Below are 20,872 nucleotides of genomic sequence, written 5' to 3' on the forward strand. Positions count from 1 at the left end.
TTAATGAGATAAGGGGTATGGGCTAGAAAGTAGAAACAGATTGGATGCTGAAATTCAGTGTGTGTATCCTTGTACAAGGCCACAGAGAAAGCACAATCACAGACACCAGAGAAAGCGATGCAGAGGGAGCAGAGGGCAGAAAAGCAAGCAGATGTTTGTGGCTTACAGCTGTGGCAAGTGGCTCCTGTGTACCCTGTGTTGGTGCAGTTACAGTAGAAGGTGCTCCAAGACTGAGAACATTCCCCACCGTGCTCACACGAGTTGGGCAAACACCTAAGAGAAAGAGAAGAAACTGTCAATCATGGTGAGGTGCAATATAATATTGAGCCTTCCTATGTGGTTATGTGAAACAAGGATGTTGAACACGTGGAGAGCAAATTCCACATGACCACTGGTTACACAGTGTGGCACTGAACCACTTTGCACACAGAACTAAACCTCGGGTCATTAAATTCATTTGGGTTCGGCCAACTCTCAAGTAGCTCTGACTACTTAATCTAGAACATTTCTCACCATATCACAACTCTGTATTTTCCCTATGTGACATCAGTACTAGCCAGAATATCAGCAGCTTACATGAAATAGGATTTCATCATTCTGAATTACTATACTTCTTGAGTATGGAAAGGGAGATTGACTGAGGAAAGGGTAAAAAAAGAGGGAAAGGAGACAAAGAATGTCTTTATTTACTCAGTCTGCAGATCTAGAAATGTCCAAGAATACTTGCTGTAAACTTGTATATGCTGAGCAGTGTTGGTGTATTCTCTGTTTCTCAACCTAAATAACAAGGACTGCCCTGGTGATTGTAAATTACCAAGAGAAATAATGGCTCCACTCAACAATGGAGCACAGTAGGCTTACCCTCTTGAGGTAGCTCAATTCCAGTATTAAATCATAATGCATCCTTTTAATCATAACCTGTGTTTGAGAAGCTATATCATGCATAATTAACAAAAAAAATCAGAGGAGCATTTGAAACTAACAGGGAACAAAAAAGACAGCCTAGTACATTGTCTTCTTTGATTCCAGGCTTTGAAAAGCTATGCAGGGTTCAAGCAGGTCAATAGTCAAAAGACTAAATAGTTGTGTTTAATTAAAATATTTTTTTTCAATTTATATGCACCACTTAACCTTTAAAAATGGTGTATATTAATTGAAAAACAGCATGATGCTACAGATAATAAAAATGTTACATAATGAATCAGATTACATTATATATATGTATACATATACATCATATCACATATCCACTTAATATTTTAGGATTTATTCATTTTTAAGTGTGTGTGTGTGTATTTGTGCGTGGTGAGTGCAGGTGGCTGAGGAGGCCAGAAGAGGGCATTGGGTTCCTGGGAGCTCGAGTTTTGGGTGGCTATGGACCACCTGAGATAGATGCTAATAACCAAACACTGGTCCATGCCATAAGTAGCCTTTGCTTTTAACTCATAAGCCACATTTCCAGTTCCTAGATACCTAACATTTCTCATTGTTTGTTTTTGTGGCAAAGACAGCTAAACCTGGTTTAGTATAATTTTTCAAGTTTTTTATGACTTGTGTGGTCTATTGTCTGTACCTTTGCTGTCTAGATTACTGTTACTTCTCCCAAGGTTACTAAGTCATTAGAAAACAAATAGTTATTAAATTGTGTGGATCTAAATAGACTGCTTTTTAAAATCAAAGGGTCAGATGTGTCATTTGGCACAGGGACACAGTGAGGATTGTCTGAGAATTTGTGGAGAAGAGGCTGGGGATTTTCTGCTGTAGACTAAAATACTCTGGGTGGAGTAAGATGGTTCCAACATGGATGGAATATCTTTGGCTCAGCGTGGATGAACATTACCTAAGTTGTTTGTTGGCTATACTTTCTGGCCTACCTTTCCCTGGGTCATTTCCATTAGCAAACTTTAAGTTGTGAGTTATCTCTTTGTCCCTTTGAGAATAAATCTTCTCCAACCTTTTATCAGTCTCCAGACCCAGGAAAAGCCCTCTGGAGAACTACCCTTTGAGATGCTGGGATGCAAATATCAATGATACAACATGAATATCCTATCTCCATAGATGGATAGGAATCTAATTAATTTCCAAAAGTGCTGGATGGCAAACAGAAGTAACATTGACACTCAGCTGTTAGGAAAGAAGTCTTCATTAAATTGTTTAGACCTGAGGCAGGAAGGGAAGACAGGAGAACATAAGGGCCCCAGGAAGGAAAAATGCTAGTCCTAGAATCTATCTATGTTGTTTTCTGCTGAATAAGAGTCAGGAAACTTCAACACAAATGACACATTCAGAATTTCATAGGGGGTTAGCAGGATGGCTCAGAGGCTATAGGCATTTGCTGCAAGCCTAGTGACTTGAGCTTGATTCCAAGGACACACATGGTATAAAAAGAGACTTGATTCTTGAAAGCTATCTTCTGCTCTCCACATGAAAAACACACATGCACACACACACACACACACACACACACACACACACACACACACACACGAATACAAAAGTGCACATACAAATGTAATTTAAAATTTTTAAAAATCTATGTCATGCTTATTTTTTATAGATACATCCCAAATGAAAGCCTGACACATTCTTACTCAGGGTCAGAATTAACATGCCTTTGAGTTTCACTGTATCTGCATTCCTGTCTTCCCTGAACCTAAATAACATACATGCTAAAAATGTTACAGTTTCTGTCACAGAAGTAGATGATTTATGATAAGAAAAATAAATAAGTTAGGTTGTTAGCTTGTGCAGTTTAAAAAAAAAAACTTTGCTGTAAATTGCATCCTTTGATCAACATTACTTAGGAAGCTACAGAATTATCCATGGGTGTGTGCATGTGTGTTCGTGTGTGCATGAATGCATGAATGCACTGGTGTGTGTATGTGTGTGTGTCTTTGCTTTTTGTTTTTTTATTTTTTATTTTCAGGGGAGAGTGCAGTGTGAATGCAGAACACCATTACCACAAATTATGCAGTCGAGTTTCCTGCATCTGGGGAAATCGCAGGGGTCAGCACATCCAGAGTGCAATGGATCAGTCTTGCCCTGGGAAAACCACTTTGTGATCATGGTGTCTCCTCTGCCAGGTAAGTATGTATGTATGTCTTTGTAAAGAAAGTCACCTCTCCCTTTCAATCTTTATCTCTCAGCTCCCACCCATGTCTTCGTGTGTCTCTTTCTCTCTAAACACCAATACTTAGATAAAAGTGTGTACTACTATTGCCCCTCTCTCAATAAACTCATTAGCTCCATTCACTTGGACTTGTCCTGAACTCTTTTCAGTCAAAACTCTAATGTTAGCTAAGTGGAGATCACTAATGTAGGGTCGCTCAGGCTACTGCTGGTAGTGCAGCATTCAGTCTCCCCACAGTTACTGACACCACATGTTTTTAAAATCTGCATGTGTGTGGTCCATGGTGTGTGTGTTGTGTGTGTTGTGTGCATGTGGTGTATACATTTGTGTTTGTAGGTGCACATGCACGTGTGTGTGTGTGTGTGTGTGTGTGTGTGTGTGTGTGTGTGTGTGTGTGTGTGTATGTACCTATAGAGGCCAAAGGGTGACACCGGTGACACCGGTGACCCTTGATGGCTTTTCATCTCATCTATGTTTTTCTGAGACAGGATCTCTCATAGAACTCAAGTTCATTAGCTAGCTAGACTGGCTGACCAATGAGCTCTAGGCATCAACTTGTCTTTGCCCTACCTTCACCCCCAATGCTGAGGTTACAGAAGGATGCCACCATGCCCGGACTTGTGAGGCAAACACTTTACAGACTGGGCCATCTCCAACCCTAACATCACACTTGAGTAAAACTGTCAAAGATAGCACTTGGTTTAGAGGTATTTTAGGGACAATATTCCTAACGCAGGCAAAATATCAGGAATAAAAGACAATTGTGAACTTCCAGATTAGATTCATATAACTGATTAGACTATAGATCCTTTCAAAGATTAGAATGAATCTTATTGAGACAAGGCTTCCACTTCTCTCATCCATTTTCAATTAAAAAATAAATAAACTCCAGAGCCTGCCAGAGCAGATTTGTGGTGGACTTTCTGCATCTTCTTTTATCACAGCTGAAGGGGGAAACTGACGCTTTGCTTATAGGCTTCTTCCAGTGTTAACTGAAAATAGTGTTATTGATTTTTTCTTGATTAAAAAATAGATGTCCACTGTACACAGAACAAACCATCCAAGACAGGAGAGAGGTCACCTGTAGTCTCACTAGAAAAACTCACTACAAACATGACCTTGTATTCATACATACAGTCTTTATTTTTCTGGTGGGGGTGGGTTGTTGACACAGGGTCTCACTCTATAGCTCTGGCTGTCCTTGAACTCACTATGTAGAACAGGCTGGCCTTCAAACAACAGAGATCCACCTGCCTCTTTCTCCCAAGTGCTTGTGCCACTACAGAGGGCACACAAACACAATCTTAAAGCAGTTCTTCTTTGGAATCTGTTCTTCGGCGATCCAAAAAGTAAATGATGTATAAACCTCTACACCCATTAATTTCACACATACTTCCGTATTCTGAAATAGATTTGCAGGGCCCCATTCAGCACGCTATTATAACTGATTTAACTTTTGAGCATTTCAACTCAAGGACAATCTAGTTTTTTAAAAAAAAATATTTAAAACTATTAAACTGCAGTAATCTTAGTTTATAATCAAATCAGAAAAGGACAGAGGTGACCTTTCTTTAAAAGCTGTCAAAACTGTTTTTCAAAGGGACAGATTCAATGCTTTTGCCTAAAATTCAAGCAAGGAAGTCTATAATCGCCATGGTGTACAGATTGTTTCTTGTTGACCTTCTTCCAAAGGCTAACTGGGCCTACTTTTCTCCATTCAAACTAGTCAGGTAAGGCTTTTCACATTCGTAAATAAAATGTGAAAGACTGAATTGTGAATTTTACTAAATTCATTATATGGTAATTTTTGCCAGCTTGTAACCTAAGGTGATCTGCACTTCATGGTGGAGCTCTTGTCCTCACCAAGGGCTCTGAACAATTGCATTGTACACATTCCTCTTTGCTAGTCATTCCAATACAAAGTAAAACAATCCATCAACCCATTTTCTCGGGCTTCTAAATCTTTTTCCTAGACATTTCCATCACGATTTTCATTGCATGTGACTTTGAACAAACATATCCATCGCCATACCTAAACCTGAAGTGACAGGCAACATTTTCATTTAGCCAGATTCTCTGTCCCACACAATTTCAATTTCAAAGGCTTTCATGGGATGTAATGCTTGGCTGGAATGAACGGTATTGAATTTAGATCTAGAACATTATCACATTCAGGGGAACCTAACATTAGTTACCTGTACATCTCACATCCTCAGAGCAGTAACTAATGCAAACTCTCTCCTCACACAACTCACTCACCAAGCTATTCTTCACAGAGCCATGCTTTCTATGCCAGAAGAGATAGAATGAGCATATTCAAATGCTTGCAACAAACATGCTCAGAGAGGCTTGGTAGGCTTATGGGCTTCCATGGAAAAGAGAAGGGCAAGAGTAGAGGATTAGGGGTAGAAACTCAGACACTGAAAGGGGAAGGATGAGCCTCGCTAGAAGATGGTACAATGAACACTAGGAGTGAAAGGCCAAGGGTTGGCCAGTGTCTGTGAGTTGTGAACCATGGAGCTGGTAAAGCTAGGAGGGAGGTGCTGGGTGAGTGAGGCCACATTGATGGATCTTGTCCAAACCTTCTCCTGCTTCTTATCAGAAGTCTGCTGTCAGATGCCATTTGAGACTAAGCATACAGCTACAACTTTCATGGAATGGTATGTGGTGTCAATGCCTGAGATAGTGACATTCACCAGTCTTTTGATATTCTTAAAGAGTTGATAACAAAAGGCATAATTAGTAGGTTCTCCAAACAAATGTCGTAGATCCTGCCAACTTAGTAAGTATTTACATGGACAAACCAGCTAGGGGTGTCCCAGCAACACCTGCTCCAGATTTGGGACAGGGACAGCTATTAATCCTTTCATTCTGCCATGTCCCTTAGCTAATACAGTCTCAGGACTTAGGGGAACCCTGCTTCATGTCCACAGAAGAGGAAGAAATCACATCTAGAATAGAGTGTATACTGGGTGGCTGTATAAAGAATATACATGTATATGTAAAGAGCATGAAGATGACTTTATGGAGTATGGGTATGATGATGATAGTTTATATGAACATACATGTGAATGTCCATGTATATATCAACATGTCCAGTCATGTGACATGTAAATGAGTATATATGTGTGTGAAACACAGTGTGTGAGGATTATGAGTTTAAAGCACATTAATGAAGAGCTATGTAAGCATAAGTAAGTGTCTCTGTATTTATGCCTTTATGTGTAACTTTGCTACTACTTAAACCCAGTTATACTTTTTTTTAATTTTATTTAATTTTATATAACAAAGTCCAATTAAATGAAAACAAACATTTATACACAATATTTGGGAATTTGGGTGTCGTTCTTTCCAAACTACTTCCTGCTGGTAAGGGGCACTGTCATGGGGGATTCGAAGAAGATTCAGATATCCTGGCTGTAGTCTGTAGGGCTGTTTTGTCCAGCTGTTTTGAATGTAGGATCACCTTGTACTCTGTTTCAGGCGGTCTGGCATGATCAAACCCCAGTTATACTTTTTAAAAAGTGAAAAATTAAAAAGATTGTATTGTATTATGTTCCCGTCAAATTTTAATGTTACCATTTATCTTAAATTGTAATTCATTAAACTATCGAATGATCCATTTATTATTCATGGATGAAAGATTAACTACCCATAATGCTAATATGCACCCAGAGAGGCTGCATGTCACAGCATGGATGCAGTTCTGATTTCCTGTCTTGGTGGCTGGGCTCTGTGTTTTCTTAGTCAACTTTACCTCTCCATGCTTCAACTTCCATATTCCTCAGACACAGTCACTGTCAAGATTTCATGAGGGTAGATTTAAACACTCATCATCATTATATGCTTAGTTCAGGGCCTGGTACATGGATTTAAAACTATAGTGGCATGACACTCTATCAAACTCAATAATTAAAATTGGCAGCCTTGGTTAGAAGCACAGCTGGTATGATTCCTTCACTACAGTTGTCCAGGCCTACCTACAGTTTTTAATTATTACTAACTGTTGGTTATTATGTCAGAAGTTGCTCATCCTGTACAATTAACTATCAAATCCTGCTTTGCCATGTCCTGTGCCCATGTTCCTACTGAGTTTATGGGGTCACTCTCACACCTTGATCAGGATAACACCCCAAGCATTTCTAGAGGCAGTGATTCTCCTGCTCCCACACAGAGGACAGTAATGGGATGTGACAATGCACATTAGAATAGGCACAAGTCATGCTCCCCTGCCTCTGCTGAATAGATCCAACTATTGGGGTATCCAAACACAGCTTGATAACAAACCACAAAGGTCTCTGTATCTAAAAGTCAATTTTACTATTGGGGTGACACAGTGTATTGAGTTTAATGACTTAGTTTTTGTACATTTGTGGCCTTCTAGAACTATAGCAGGACAGGGAAGATGGCACAGCAGTTAACTTGCTTGCTGTATAGTATAGGCATAATAACCTGCATTGAGATTCACATAACCCCAATAAAGCTCGATGCAACCTGGTAGCATTTCCATATCCTCAGAAATCCTACAGGAGGTTGAGAGATGGAGACAAGAGAGTTCCTGGAAGCTCATATTCCAGATAGCTAGAGACCCTTTCTAAAACAAGGTAGGGGGCAAGAAGAGACACACAGGTGTCCTCTTAACTCCACAAACACAACATGGTATATGTGTGTACCCATGCTCACACACAACACATATATGCTCACTTCTTATAGGTTGGTAGCATATTTATGTGTAATTAACAGTCATATATCTTATACCTATTATTAATATTATTATTTGAAATATGTTATATAAAGCAATTGCTACACTTGCTTATTTTAATTTTTTAATTTTAATTTGTTTTTTTTTTTTTTTTTTATTTTTCAAGACAAGGTTTTTCTGCATTTCTTTGGAGCCTGTCCTGGAACTTGTTATATAGACCAGGCTGGCCTCAAACTCACAGAGATCCTCTGCCTCTGCCTCTGCCTCCTGAGTGCTGGGATTACAGGATTGTACTACAACATGTGTCTATATTTTACTTTTAATGTAGATACAATTCATTTCTGGTGTAACAGATAGTAGTGAGAAAAGAATACACACACACACTCTCTATCTATCTATATATATATATATATATATATATATATATATATATATAAATCAAAATTTTGAATAGGTCAATGAAGAGATATGAGGCTGTCCTTACCTGTCTGAGATGCCACATGAGTCTATCTGAAGGTCACTGAAGTTGCCAAGGGACCCCTGCTGGACAGCTATCAGATCTACCATTTTGTTGTTGATAGATATGAGTCTCATACAGCCTTGAAATCCACCTAGTGGGCTCTTACACTGGGATCCAAAGCTTTTGTCTGGACAACCTGATGAGAACAAAGCATTACAGAAAATCAGAATTCAGCATCACAGCAGAATTTATATAGAAAAATAAATAAATAAAACAGACATTTTATTATCGTCTGCATTAGTGGAGATAAATAAACACGCTAGAATCATTATTAGTTTCATCTAAATTCATGCAAAGCATCATCTTTCCATAAAATGCAAAGGAAGTCTCTAGAGTTGGAATAATTGTGTGCACCAACTTAGCTTAATCTAAATTTAAAAGTTTAGCTATTGGCTCTAAAATCCTAAATGTGTCAGTCAGCAGTGTCGAATCTCCTATAACTTATGAGGGAACTTAGTCTTTAGACTAGAAAACTCAAAATATAAACTAGCATAAATATTCACTGATTTTAAGAAAAAATAAATTGATAATAATGAAATGTATTTGTACTTAAAGCTAACTAGGAAAGGGGATATAGTGACCAAAAATAAAATTACTAACTCTTTATTTGATTAAATACTTTATTTCCTTATACATGTAAGAGCCACATATATATTTGACAAATATAAATGGCCAATTGTCAAAAAAATATTTCAGTTTGATTTTATTTATTCTTTGGCTCAGCAAAGAATGTTCTCTTTATGTCAATTTGTTTCTAACATTTAAGATTTGTTCTCATTATTTAAATAACAAATATAACATTAACCATTACAGTCTGGGTTTAATGATGTTCTAAATGCTTATTCAAGTGAAGTAAATAATTTTATGGAGTATGAGCACATATATTTCACTTACATATTTTCCATCAATCTTTCTTTGCTGCTATGGCTGTCAGCCACCACTACAATTTCACAGAATTAGAAGGGAAGCAGCAACTTCTTAATTCCTCTCTGCTAGTTTTCCACCTGAAAATTTCCATTACAATTCAATATTTTCACCAAGGATAGCTCTCTATCATGCTTTCTTTTCCCAGCAAAATACATTTACTTGGCAAGGAAAAGCTAATAATATTTAAAACTATTAGCAGGGACTCTAAAATATGATATTTTGATTTTAATGCAAATTTCAAAGTTTCAAATTTAATATATCAACAACAGATCACCACAGCTTTTTGAGTAGTAATTTGAGGTACATAGTAATGTATACATTTCTAGTAATTAATATTCTTCTGGACCATAGTATAGTGTTGTATAAGTATATCCACCTATGAAATGCTTCCTAGAGTGGATAAAAGAAGCTCACAGGATACAGCAATCATAAAAATACTGTGAGGCCCACCCTTTCACCAGGTTATAAACAGTAAAAAAAAAAATGCTGCTGGGAGAAGCAGTTCTGGTGGAGTTGCCTGGAAGTCTTGATGTAATACAAGAGATACAGCTTCAATGAGCAGTCATCTATGCCAGAGTAAGCATTCTGCAATGCAGCTGCCTTTGAACCACCCATGTTCTGGTAAAGAGCTGTAAAGAGCTCCAACACACCCATTGGTTCATGAGCTACACTTGAATTAATTTCTTTGGTCTGTTGTAGGTGTCCCATTAGGAGCAAAGACACTTTTGCTCAATTTTCCCAGGAAAAGCCACAAAGCACACAAAGTTTTTTGCAATCTTCTTGTAGATGACCTATTACCCAATTAAGAATGACAGGATAGAGCAGAAAGGATAATAGTTCAAGAACACTTGACAGTTCCCATACACCAGGAGTGTAAACAACTTGGCTACTCTCTTCTGCGGCTGATGTTGCCTAACATATCTCAACCTACTTTACAATGTATTAAATCATGCAGTATATCTATAGGAAACAAGATGAGGTAAATTGAATCACAAAGAAAGAAAATAAACCTGTAGACAAAGTCAAGAGTCAGATCATGGGTACTTCATATTCCAGGATGCAATGCTCATCAAGCAAGAAATTTCAAAAATAAAGAAGGGTTCAATCAGGTTTGTCTAGTTAGTCTTTGAAGCCTTTGAGGAGGAAACAATGGGGTAATATAACGCAAAACAGGGAGAAATTGACCACTGTATCCATTTGAGATGAAAGTTTTAAAGTAAGAAGGTTGCTGGAGAAGTTTTAATGCTGAATTGATGGCTGGATCCATTACCAGAGGAAGTCATTGTGTTAAGTACCTCTGGAGATGACACATAAATTGCCACCATATGCTGCTGTTCCAGAAGTGAGATGCTGTTTCATAGTGGTATGGCCTGGTCCTCGGATATCCTATGCTTGCTTTATACAGGAAACTTGAATGTGAGAATTCTGCATCTCAGTTGGCATCCCTGGTTTGTGACACATGCTGTGTTACCCATCAAAAAGATTACATAAAGGAATTTACAGTAATTACACAAGCATCTATCCTCCATGTGGAAAACCAAGATTTAAAATGTTTGGCTTATAAATGATCAAAGCTGAGCAGTGTTCCACAGTGCTCGCTGATTTTTTGAAATACACTCATCTGAAAGAAGAAAGGTTACGAGAAAGGTGAGCAAGACTGGGTAAATAGTGAATGTTTTGTGTTGCATACAGACCTCTGTTCTTTGAGAAGTAGCCCTCCATTCTAACATCCCTGAGGCAGGCACTCTGAAGACAAGAGTAGAGAAAGAACCCAGGCCCAGGCTGTTTTGGCAGATGAACTCTTCACAGTAGAGTATGACAGCTGGGTTAGTATGACTGGATTTTGACACCATAACTTTGAACTTGAGGTTGAATTTGGAGGCAAGCCAAGGAGAGTCCTTGGGTAGTTTCTCAGAGCATGGGATTTTTATTTTAAATCATGCCTATCAACTGGTAAAGAATTAACTGCTGCAGAACTGTGTTCTACCCAGATAAATTAAGCTCCAGTGATAAAGGGATCCCTTTCTACATAAACAAAAGATTCTCAGTGGTGAAAAACTGTGACACAATGTTTTGGAGGAACACAAAACTTTCAGCTAGAAATTTATAAATAACAGGAAACTAAAATGAACTCTTAATTCAGATAGTGGTCATCTGAGATGTCCTAGGGGTACAAACATGCATGATAAGCTTATTATTTCTTAAGGAGAAATATGCAAGAGAAGACTTGGAATTTATTAATGTCGTTAGAGGGATTAGGAGATGGTTCTGTGTATAAGAGTACTTGTACAACCATGAGCAACTGAGTACAAATCCCCAGAAGTCAAATAAGAGCTAAGCATAACATTGCACATGACTTTTACCCAAGTACTATGGAAATAGGTAGAGATACAAGGATCTCTGGAGCTTACTGGATAACAGCCTCTCTCTAGGTTCAAGGAGAGACCATGTTTCAAAGGAATATGCTGTAGAGCAATAAGGTGAAATGCCTGACAACATTCTTTGGCCTTCACATACACCAGTAGTCACTTGCACCTGTACATGTTTGTGTGTGTGTGTGTGTACCATATTCACACTTGTATAAACAAAAATACACCAAAAAAGTCATTGGTATTCCTTAAATATACATATGATCTTAAACATGGACAATAAAGTAAAGTATATGTGGGGTGTTTATAAAGCTCTGTGTAACTTTGCAATATTTCAGTAAATCTTGGCATATCCAAACCATTTTAGAATAGTATAGAGTGTGACACGTGTATCATAATAAACAAAAATACAGCATGCATATATTTTACTCTCAAATATTATGGTGTGAATGAACACAATAGCCAGAGAAAATGCATAAAACAGCCAAGTATTACTAAATCTGAACATAGAGGACATAAAATGCTGCAAGAAAGACAATTCTATTTTCATGATTTATTAACAGTTTTATCCAAGCTTCTATTTTTATGTTGTATCCTTTAACAATATGCTTGGTGTTGGGTGCTTTTTATTTTCTTATCTCTTACTCTGTTCTAAATCTTTTCCTTTGGATTGAAAGCTCTGGGTTAGCCTATTCCATATACCTATTATTGATTGAAGACTGTGTTCCCTATAGGTAACTATGAAATCCACTGGGTTTTGTAAATCAGCTTAGAATACAAATTTCAGTCTGCGAAACAATCATATCATTTAAAATTTTAATCTTTTGTTGCCTTTTGCAGTATTGGATTATATAAGTTTTGTTTCTTAAATATTTTACTTTAATTATGTATACATGTGTGTGGGTGTGTGCATGTGGGTGTAGGTACTTCAGAAGTCAGAAGAGGGTGTTGAATTCCATGAGGCTGGATGGAGTAACAGGTAGTGTGAGCCTCCTTATAGTTGCTGGGAGCTGAATCTGGGTCCTCTGCAAGAGTAGCCAGTGCTCTTAACCACCACCAAGTCAATCTCTCTGGCCCTTTGTTTTTTTTTTTGTTTTGTTTTGTTTTTTTTTTTTTTGTTTTGTTTTTTTTTTCTTCTTCTTCTTCTTCCTTGTTTCACTTTCATTGTAATATTAAAAAGCAATGCAGGAAAGAAAGAGACCATGTGACAGAGCGTGGGTGAAAGGTTTTTTATTGGAGGAAAGTGAATGGGAAAAGTGATGAGGGAGAAGGGGAGACAGGCCTCTGGGGACAGGAGCTGCAGAAGAGAAGAGAGAGAGAAGGATAGAGAAGGAGGTAGAGAGACAGGCAGGGAGGAGATGGGAGTAGACAGGGCCTTTTTAAAAGGGAATGTAGTGAATGTGCACAGGTGGTGCTCTTAGTGGCTGCAGCTGAGGGCGCACCCTGTCACAACCCTGAGGGCAGGCCAGTATAGATGCCTGGATACCAACAACTTTGTTTTGATTTGTTCTTTAATTTGCATTTAACCTCTGCAGAACTGGTCTGTATCTTTATAATAATTCTTTTATTAATTAATTTGTATTTAAATTAAAAACAATCTTATTATACATACCAATCCCAGTTCCCTCTCCAATCCCACTCCCCTCCCCCATCCACTCCTCAGGGAGGGTGAGGCCTCCAATGTGGCATCATCAAAGTCTATCACATCATTTGGGGCAGGACCTAGGCCCTCCCCTGTGTTTCTAGGCTGAAAGAGTGTCCCTCCATAGGGAATGGGCTCCCAAAGCCCATTGTGCACTACGATAAATACTGGTTCCACTGCTAGAAGCCCCATAGACTGCCCAGAACTCCCAACTGACACCCACATTCAGGGGTCCTGGTTCTGTCCTATGCTGGCTCCCCAGCTGTCACACTGGGATCTGTGCGCTCCCACTTGCTCAGGTCAACTGTTTCTGTGGGTTTTCCCAGAATGGTTTTGTACAATAGTTCTTAGAAAATAATTCTCATTTTATTGGTAATTATTGAAAATTGAAAATCATCATTCCACATCAAAAAAGATTCTATAATTAGTCATTATTTCTAAGATTTATTTCATTTTTAAGTTTGTGTGGGTATATTTATGTGCATCAAAGGCTGAAGGTATCAGATCCCCTAGATCTGTAGTTACAGGCAGCTGTGAGATGCCTGCCATGGGTGAGAAACCAAACTGTGACCCACTAGAAGAGCAGTGTGAACTTTTAACACTGATGTATCTCCCTAGCAACCACTAAACTATAGTCACACAATAGCCAAACAATGGTAATACTAAACTGTAGTCCTTATGTGAGAATGCTTGCCTCCATTTCAGTTGTAAAAGCTCCTTCTCCTGCCATGACTTTGCTTTGCCAAGCTTTTATTTCAGTCAACCATCCATGAGACGGCTAAACACTTTGTCCCTGTTCCCTAAGGAAAAGGCTGATGCTGAAGGCTGGTGACCTGATTTTATCAAATGCACCAATATATTTGTTTTTCTTTAGCAAAGAGAGTGAGTTGCTCTGACTAATCAGGTTAAAGTATTTTTCCATTGGAATAATACTGCTTTTTGTACTGGGCAGTGCAGAAGCAGTAAGACAGCTCTAGGGAAGCTAAGAGTCAGATTAGAAAAACACCACAGTGACATCAGCCCATCAAATCAGAAGATAATGTACAAGGGCCATTTAACACTAGGACAATCTAACAAGGCTTGAAAATAAGAACTGAAGAAAGTGGCCTACTTAAAATAAATCTCATTATAGAAACTATAAGCATAAGGAAGTCTGCTTTATAGGAATTCATTTGAGGTCATAATTTGTCATTTTGATCCCCTCAACATTTCCATGTTTAAAGAGAGTTAAAATTTAGTCCTGGGTTAGCAGGGTTAGCACTGCCCAAGGCATAGGAGATACCAGCCCTAAGACACAGGAGTGGAACAAAAATGTGATTCAATGAACCACATGATCAGACTCCTTTTCTTACCTCCAAAATAAAAGGTGCCTCCTGGATTAACCTGCTCAGGCCCCAGCCACGGAGAAGCAGGGGTGATATGGCCATCCACGGCCACACTCAGGTGATTCCTTTTAGCAGACAAGGAGACAGAGTGCCACTGACCATCATCTAAGCCAGCACCTGGGGAAAAGAGCAGAGGAACATCTCTCAACAGCAAACACAAAGCAGCCAGTGACTTGTGGACAGCAGTAGACATTTTAGATTGACTGGAATACTTGAATCTACTGAAGGCTCACCTTCCCTGAGGCACATATTACAAGACACCCAGGGATGCCTGGACCACATATATAAACTGTGTCTTTGTCTGCATAGACATGGTTATGACAAAGTACATCTTACAAATTAGGCACAGTCAACCATTAGCAGTAGTAACTAAGACTAGAATAGAAAATAAACTGTATGCAATATTTAAGCCCTATGGACTGCTTACTTCTGGAATTTTCCACTTAGTATTTTCAGACCATAGTTAGCCACAGTCACTGAAGCTATGGAAGGTAAAGCTACAGATAACAGGATGCCATTTGAATTGTCCCCCATACCAAATGTGAAGGATATACATATAAACCCACCACTTAGGAGGATGGATGATATAAGAGGATGGATAATATAAGAGTTTGAAACCAGCCTACAAAACATAGTAAGTTGAATATGAGAGAGAGAGAGAGAGAGAGAGAGAGAGAGAGAGAGAGGAGTTTTTAGGATGGTATAAACCACAACTTCAAAGTAGTAGTCCATGTGCCTACAAACTGGAAAGTAGACTCAGAGGATGTTTTAAAACAAGCACATGTGGAAGGGAAAAGCAGTTGTTGGGGATGAAGAAAAAATGGGAGATAGATTTGATTAAAACACATTTGATGCCTATATGAAATTATCACACAATAAAGACATTAAAACAATATATTATATATTAAATATCTTTCTAAAGAACCCCATATAGATTAAAAATAAGGTTTAATACACAGGACATAGATTCCACCTGAGATTGATGGAGAAAAATCTCTGTGACAAGAGGCTCACAGGAACATTTTTCCTCTTAGGAGTAACAGCCTGATGTCTGGCATTCCTTGATTTAGCTTCATGGGAATTTATTTACTATGACTGTCAAAATAACTTAGAATTGATTCACTCTCTTCCTCCCTCCCTCTCTCCTTCTCTGTCTCTCTTGTTTGTTCTATCTCTTTCACTCTCTTTGTATCTAATATACACAGTTCTAATTAGACTCACAATTTTATATAAACATCATGTTGCTATAATAAAAACCAAGGAGCTTCCACTAAAACACAGTCTCTAGCTCTTCCTAAGGTGACACTCAAGTCATTGTCCCTCCTCTCAAAAACAATTAGAACTACAATAGCTGTGTTCAAGGTTAAGTAGGGATAAGGAAGCTAAACTCTCTATGGTGGATTTGCCAGTCAGTCCTACAGCCAGAGAACAATAAGGCCCTAAGAAACCCAGAGAGTCATTTGTAGTTGCCTTATTATGCTGAGTGAATTTCCCTCACAATTGCAGTTTGAGAACACACCCAAACTCATTTAAATTTGTAACATCATTTGTCATGGATGTACTAAAAGGGGTACAAATTCTACCTAGGGTTGAAAGCACACTATTCTATAACCCAATAAAAGAATTTTCTCAGGACCCAAATCTGGATTACTACATGAAAGATGCTCAGACACAGAAGTGAAGAAGGCAGATTGGATACTTTTATACAATTTTCTGACACAGAACTCTACTTAAAAGATAGAATAGAGTTATAGAACCCATGACTGAGTAAGACTGGAATAAATCCATCAAGTGTCCCCATTCTGTCCCTCCAGCTCTTCCTTTAGGAGGCAGCACTCAGAGGGACAAAATTTCACATACTTAATCCACAAGTGCAAGTGCTTCCAGCTACGACTCTGATCCCCGTGTGTCCCCCTAACTTCTCCACAAATTACAGACACGTCCCACATGAATGGCTCAATCTGTTGTTTCTCCTTACATATTCTTTTATTTGTAGAGTTTACTTTTCAAATGCCTATGCTGATGAAGTTTCCAGTTTCCAATCTATTCTATAATGACTGTGAATGAGTGAGTACCTGTGTCTGTGCCTGTGTGAATGCTGGCAAATACAGGACACATTGTGTTCATGGAGGTCAGACAACCTCTGGTGCCAGTCCTCTCCTCCACTTCTTTGAAAGTCTGTTTGTTGTTCACTGAGGCACATGCCAACCTGGCTGCTTTGCTAACTGTTAGGGATTCTCCCATCTCTGATTCCCATCCTGTCACAGGAGCATTGAGATGACAGATACATGCTACCATATCTGGTTTTATTAAGTGGGTTCAGGGCTTCTAACTCAAGTCCTCACTCTGGTTTCCCAAATGCTTAATCCACTGAATCATCACTCCAGCCCTGATTTGCTTTCTTCTTCAGCTTACAGAGATTGATTATGTAGCCCAAGCTGGTTTCAAAATCATAATCATCCTGTCTCAGCCTCCCACATTCTGGGATCCAAGGTGTGTTTGCACAATGATACTTTTCTAACATATTATAAAATGGATATTATAAAACCAAAGGTATATAAAATGCAGGTCTAGGGACTAAAGAGATGGCTAGAGGTAAAGAGCATTGCTTGCTCTTCCTGAGGACCAGGGTTTAATTTGCAGCACCCACATGGTACATCTCAGTCATATGGAACTCCAGCCCCAAAGATCCAATTCCTCTTCTGGCCTCCAGGGGCCCTTCATGGACAAGGTGCACAGGCGAACATGCAGACAAAACATCCACACACATAAAATAAAAAACTGAAAAGGAAACATTAAAAAGTCTTCTAAGCATGTGCTTATGCTTTACAGGGATTTCTTTGTGTAGTAACCATTTCTAAAAGCCTTAAGTCTGATTTCGTATTTGTGGATTCACACAAGCTTACAGAGCTCATGTTGGTCCAAGGATCATGCTTTATGTAGCTGTGCCCTGAGCATCTGTTGATTGGGCAGGGGACAGAATTAAACCAAAGGCTTGGGGAGGCCTTTGGAATCCTACTTTCCATATGGAAGCCAAGTTTGATTATGAACAAAAGATTGGCAGGACAACCCACTCGGCAATTTGGCACCATGAAATGTATCCATTTAACAAGCCAGCAGGTTATGAACTGGGGCCCCACTTTCAGAGAGGTCTTTATAAAGCTTAAATTTTGTGTAATAGACATCATTTACCCATGGAGGAGACTTATTGCCTGTCAACAGGATGGAGTGCTCAAATTAAAATATGGGTGATCCTTAACATACTTCAACTAGCCCTACCTAGTAAATCAGACTCTACTTCACTTTTCTACCTCCCAGCCTGAAAAGAAGTGTTCCCTTTGAAAGGCCATACTACTGTTAAAGGAAGAAACTGTGAACTTGTACTTCTTTCCTTATTAATTATATTACATATAAGTACTATTGCCATCTTATCAGTTATTCTCTCATCACTGTGACAGAACACCTGACTGAAGTGACTTAAGAAAGGAAAAGTTTACAGGACTGAAAAGATGGCTCAGTGGTTAGGAATACTTTCTGCTCTTCCAAAGGACCCAAATTCAGTTCCCAGCACTTGAACTTGGCAGCTCACAACCTAACATAACTCCAGATGCCCTGAAACACTCTTCTGGCCTCTATGGGTACTACACACACACACACACACACACACACACACACACACACACACACACACACATAGAGAGAGAGAGAGAGGGAGAGAGAGAGAGAGAGAGACAGAGACAGAGACAGAGACAGAGAGACAGACGGAGAGAGATTAAAAGAAGGAAGTTTTATTGTGGTTTATGGCTGAAAGGCAAGACAGAATTCAGAATTCCTAGTGACAGGGGTGTGTAGCTCAGATTATTCCCATCCCAGAAGGGAAAACAAAACAAAGCAAAAAAGCAGAAAGGGACCAGATATTTCACACTGAAAACATAATAGCCATCACTCATAATTCCTTTTCTATCCTAGGCATCAAGGCCAGGGCTCTGATGAGACAAGTACCCTACCACTGAGCTATATCCCAGGCTCCACTTACTAGAATCTGGGGAGTGAGTGTATTGTTGCTCTATTAATAAAGTAATAATTACAACAATGAATAATGGTTCACAAGTACTGTTTGGTGTTTTCCAAGTATTGTGTAATTTACATCACAATGGTTATTGCCCTTGTTTAAAGTATGAAGAAAACGAAGCTTAGGGAGAACAAACAATTACCCTGGGTGCTATCCAGCTAGTAAGCAACAAAAAACAAGCCAGAACTTCTTGCCTGATTCTAAAATCCACAATTTTCTCTGCCTAAAGTCAGGTGCTCTCATTATTTTTCTTCATGTCAATCAACTGTGAAAAGGAAGCTGAGCTGAATAGGTGGGCGCCATGCAGGGCCAGAAGGACTGGCGCTATCCAGTTGAACATAAGTAAACTCTCAGAATGCCAACATCAATAGCATATGCCAATAGAATCAAGAGAAGAAACCAAAAACATTTATAGACTACTTGTAGTGGTACATGCATATAATCCTAGCACCCAGGAGGCAGAAACAAGAGAAGGGCTGTAAGTTCCAGGCAAGCCAGCAAGATCTTGTCTCAAAACATCAAAAGAACAAACAAAATATTGGGTGTGCACAGCCCAAAAAGGAAGTAAGATTAATGCATAAACCACAGACACACCAAGCTTCTCCCTCCTCTGAGGATTGTGAATAACTACTGTCACTGAATGTATAATTTCCCACTGGAGAGTCATAGTTTGAAAGATTGGTCTCCAGGTGATGCAGCTTTGGAGGCTGTGTAACCTTCAAGAGGTTACACATAAAGCTTAGCTTATGGAAGCAGATCACCAGGAGCTTGTTTTGGGGGGGTGCTATAGACCACCCCCTAGATGTGACCTCTCTGCTTTCTGACCAGATTTGGTGTCATACATTTCTGTGATGATGAAGTATGCTGCTCCAACATGCCTGTCCATCATGCCAGCAAGATGGACTGAAACTCCCCAAAGCCATGAGCTAAAGCTTCCTCCCTTACACTGCTTCTGCTAGGAATGTTAATCCCACTCTGAAATGGCTTCTGCAACTATTCATTTCTCTTCTGTCAATTACTTCAGCATTATTTCATTTTTTCCATTGTCCTAGATTAAGATTACAAAACTATCAAATCATAGAATTATCCCTGTTTCCATTTAATCTCCAGCAAATGCTTGCTTTCTAGATGACGCTAGTCAAAGAACATAGCCCCAAATTTTATGTCATTCTTAATACTTCTGTGTCAAGCTGCTCATGTGAGTTTCAGTGTACGTTTCTCTTCTTGCAACAAGCAACAGACTCGATGTGTTCAAACTGCAAATATGTTCAAAGGCAATCTTAGGTTGGCGGAACACTGTCTACTGCAAATACAAGAATTGAATAATAAATGAAAGTATTTGCAATTGTAGGTGGTGGAGAGAATAGAATTGTTCTAGAACCTTCTCTTCTCAACCCTTGTCTCTGACTCAAACCACATAACTGTTACATAAATTATAGCAGGAAGTAAGAAGTTTTTATCTGCCTTCTCCTGTGCAATCTGCAGGCCTGTCGTAAATTGCTATAGAAACAATCCAACAGCTCAGCTGCCCTCAGCCTCTGCTAAGTCTGTAACAGGCATCTAGAAAGGAAGATGGATAAAGAAAAACACTAAGCCTGCCACTTAGGGTAGATCCTCTGCAAAGGTGCAAAAGGCAATTATATGTGTGCCATCACTCAAGGAGCCACTGAGGAGTGGAGCCCAGTCCCAAATATATCTCAGCACTCTGAAATCACCAGGAATCCTACATTTACTAACTATCGTCACTGGCCAGAATTAAGGGCCCAGATCACTAGATAGCTCCTGTCCAGGTGAAAATATGGGGGTCACTGGTAACTATCATTTCAGTGGAGGGCAGGAGTTTAAAGGTGACAGGTTTACAGTGTGAAGAGAGGAGGGGTTCCCAAGGAAAGGGGATGAGATGGACTGAAAAGATGGCTTTTTTTTTTCCTGGGAGGACACACTAAGGGAGTTGCCAATAACACAAGGAGTGCAAGTGTCTATCAATACAGCAGACACATTTCAGACACATATGCAGGTTTACCACAGGCAGGTTCTGCTATGGGGCTGAAAAGTTTGTTCATGGAACTGATTTCACCATTAGGCAAAATACTAGAACCATTGTAGGAACTTCAAATTTGAGAAC

At 39.1% G+C, this 20,872-nt stretch overlaps 1 protein-coding gene and 1 non-coding gene across 2 annotated transcripts in view; both read right to left on the reverse strand.

Annotated features, from left to right (window-relative positions):
- Positions 1 to 20,872, reverse strand: part of Cntnap4 (contactin associated protein family member 4) — a 274,098-nt gene that overhangs the window by 80,771 nt on the left and 172,455 nt on the right. Inside the window, exons 9-11 of the mRNA XM_051201516.1 lie at positions 14,643 to 14,792; positions 8,317 to 8,488; positions 167 to 273 (exon numbers count right to left, since the gene is read on the reverse strand). Coding sequence (XP_051057473.1) covers positions 167 to 273; positions 8,317 to 8,488; positions 14,643 to 14,792 — 429 coding nt within the window. The remainder of the gene's footprint in view (positions 1 to 166; positions 274 to 8,316; positions 8,489 to 14,642; positions 14,793 to 20,872) is intronic.
- Positions 2,926 to 3,091, reverse strand: LOC127234765 (U1 spliceosomal RNA). The gene has a single exon (XR_007835593.1). It is a non-coding gene; the product is annotated as a U1 spliceosomal RNA (small nuclear RNA).

Source organism: Phodopus roborovskii, unplaced genomic scaffold (genome assembly GCF_943737965.1).
Source record: "Phodopus roborovskii unplaced genomic scaffold, PHOROB, whole genome shotgun sequence".
NCBI lineage: Eukaryota > Metazoa > Chordata > Mammalia > Rodentia > Cricetidae > Phodopus > Phodopus roborovskii.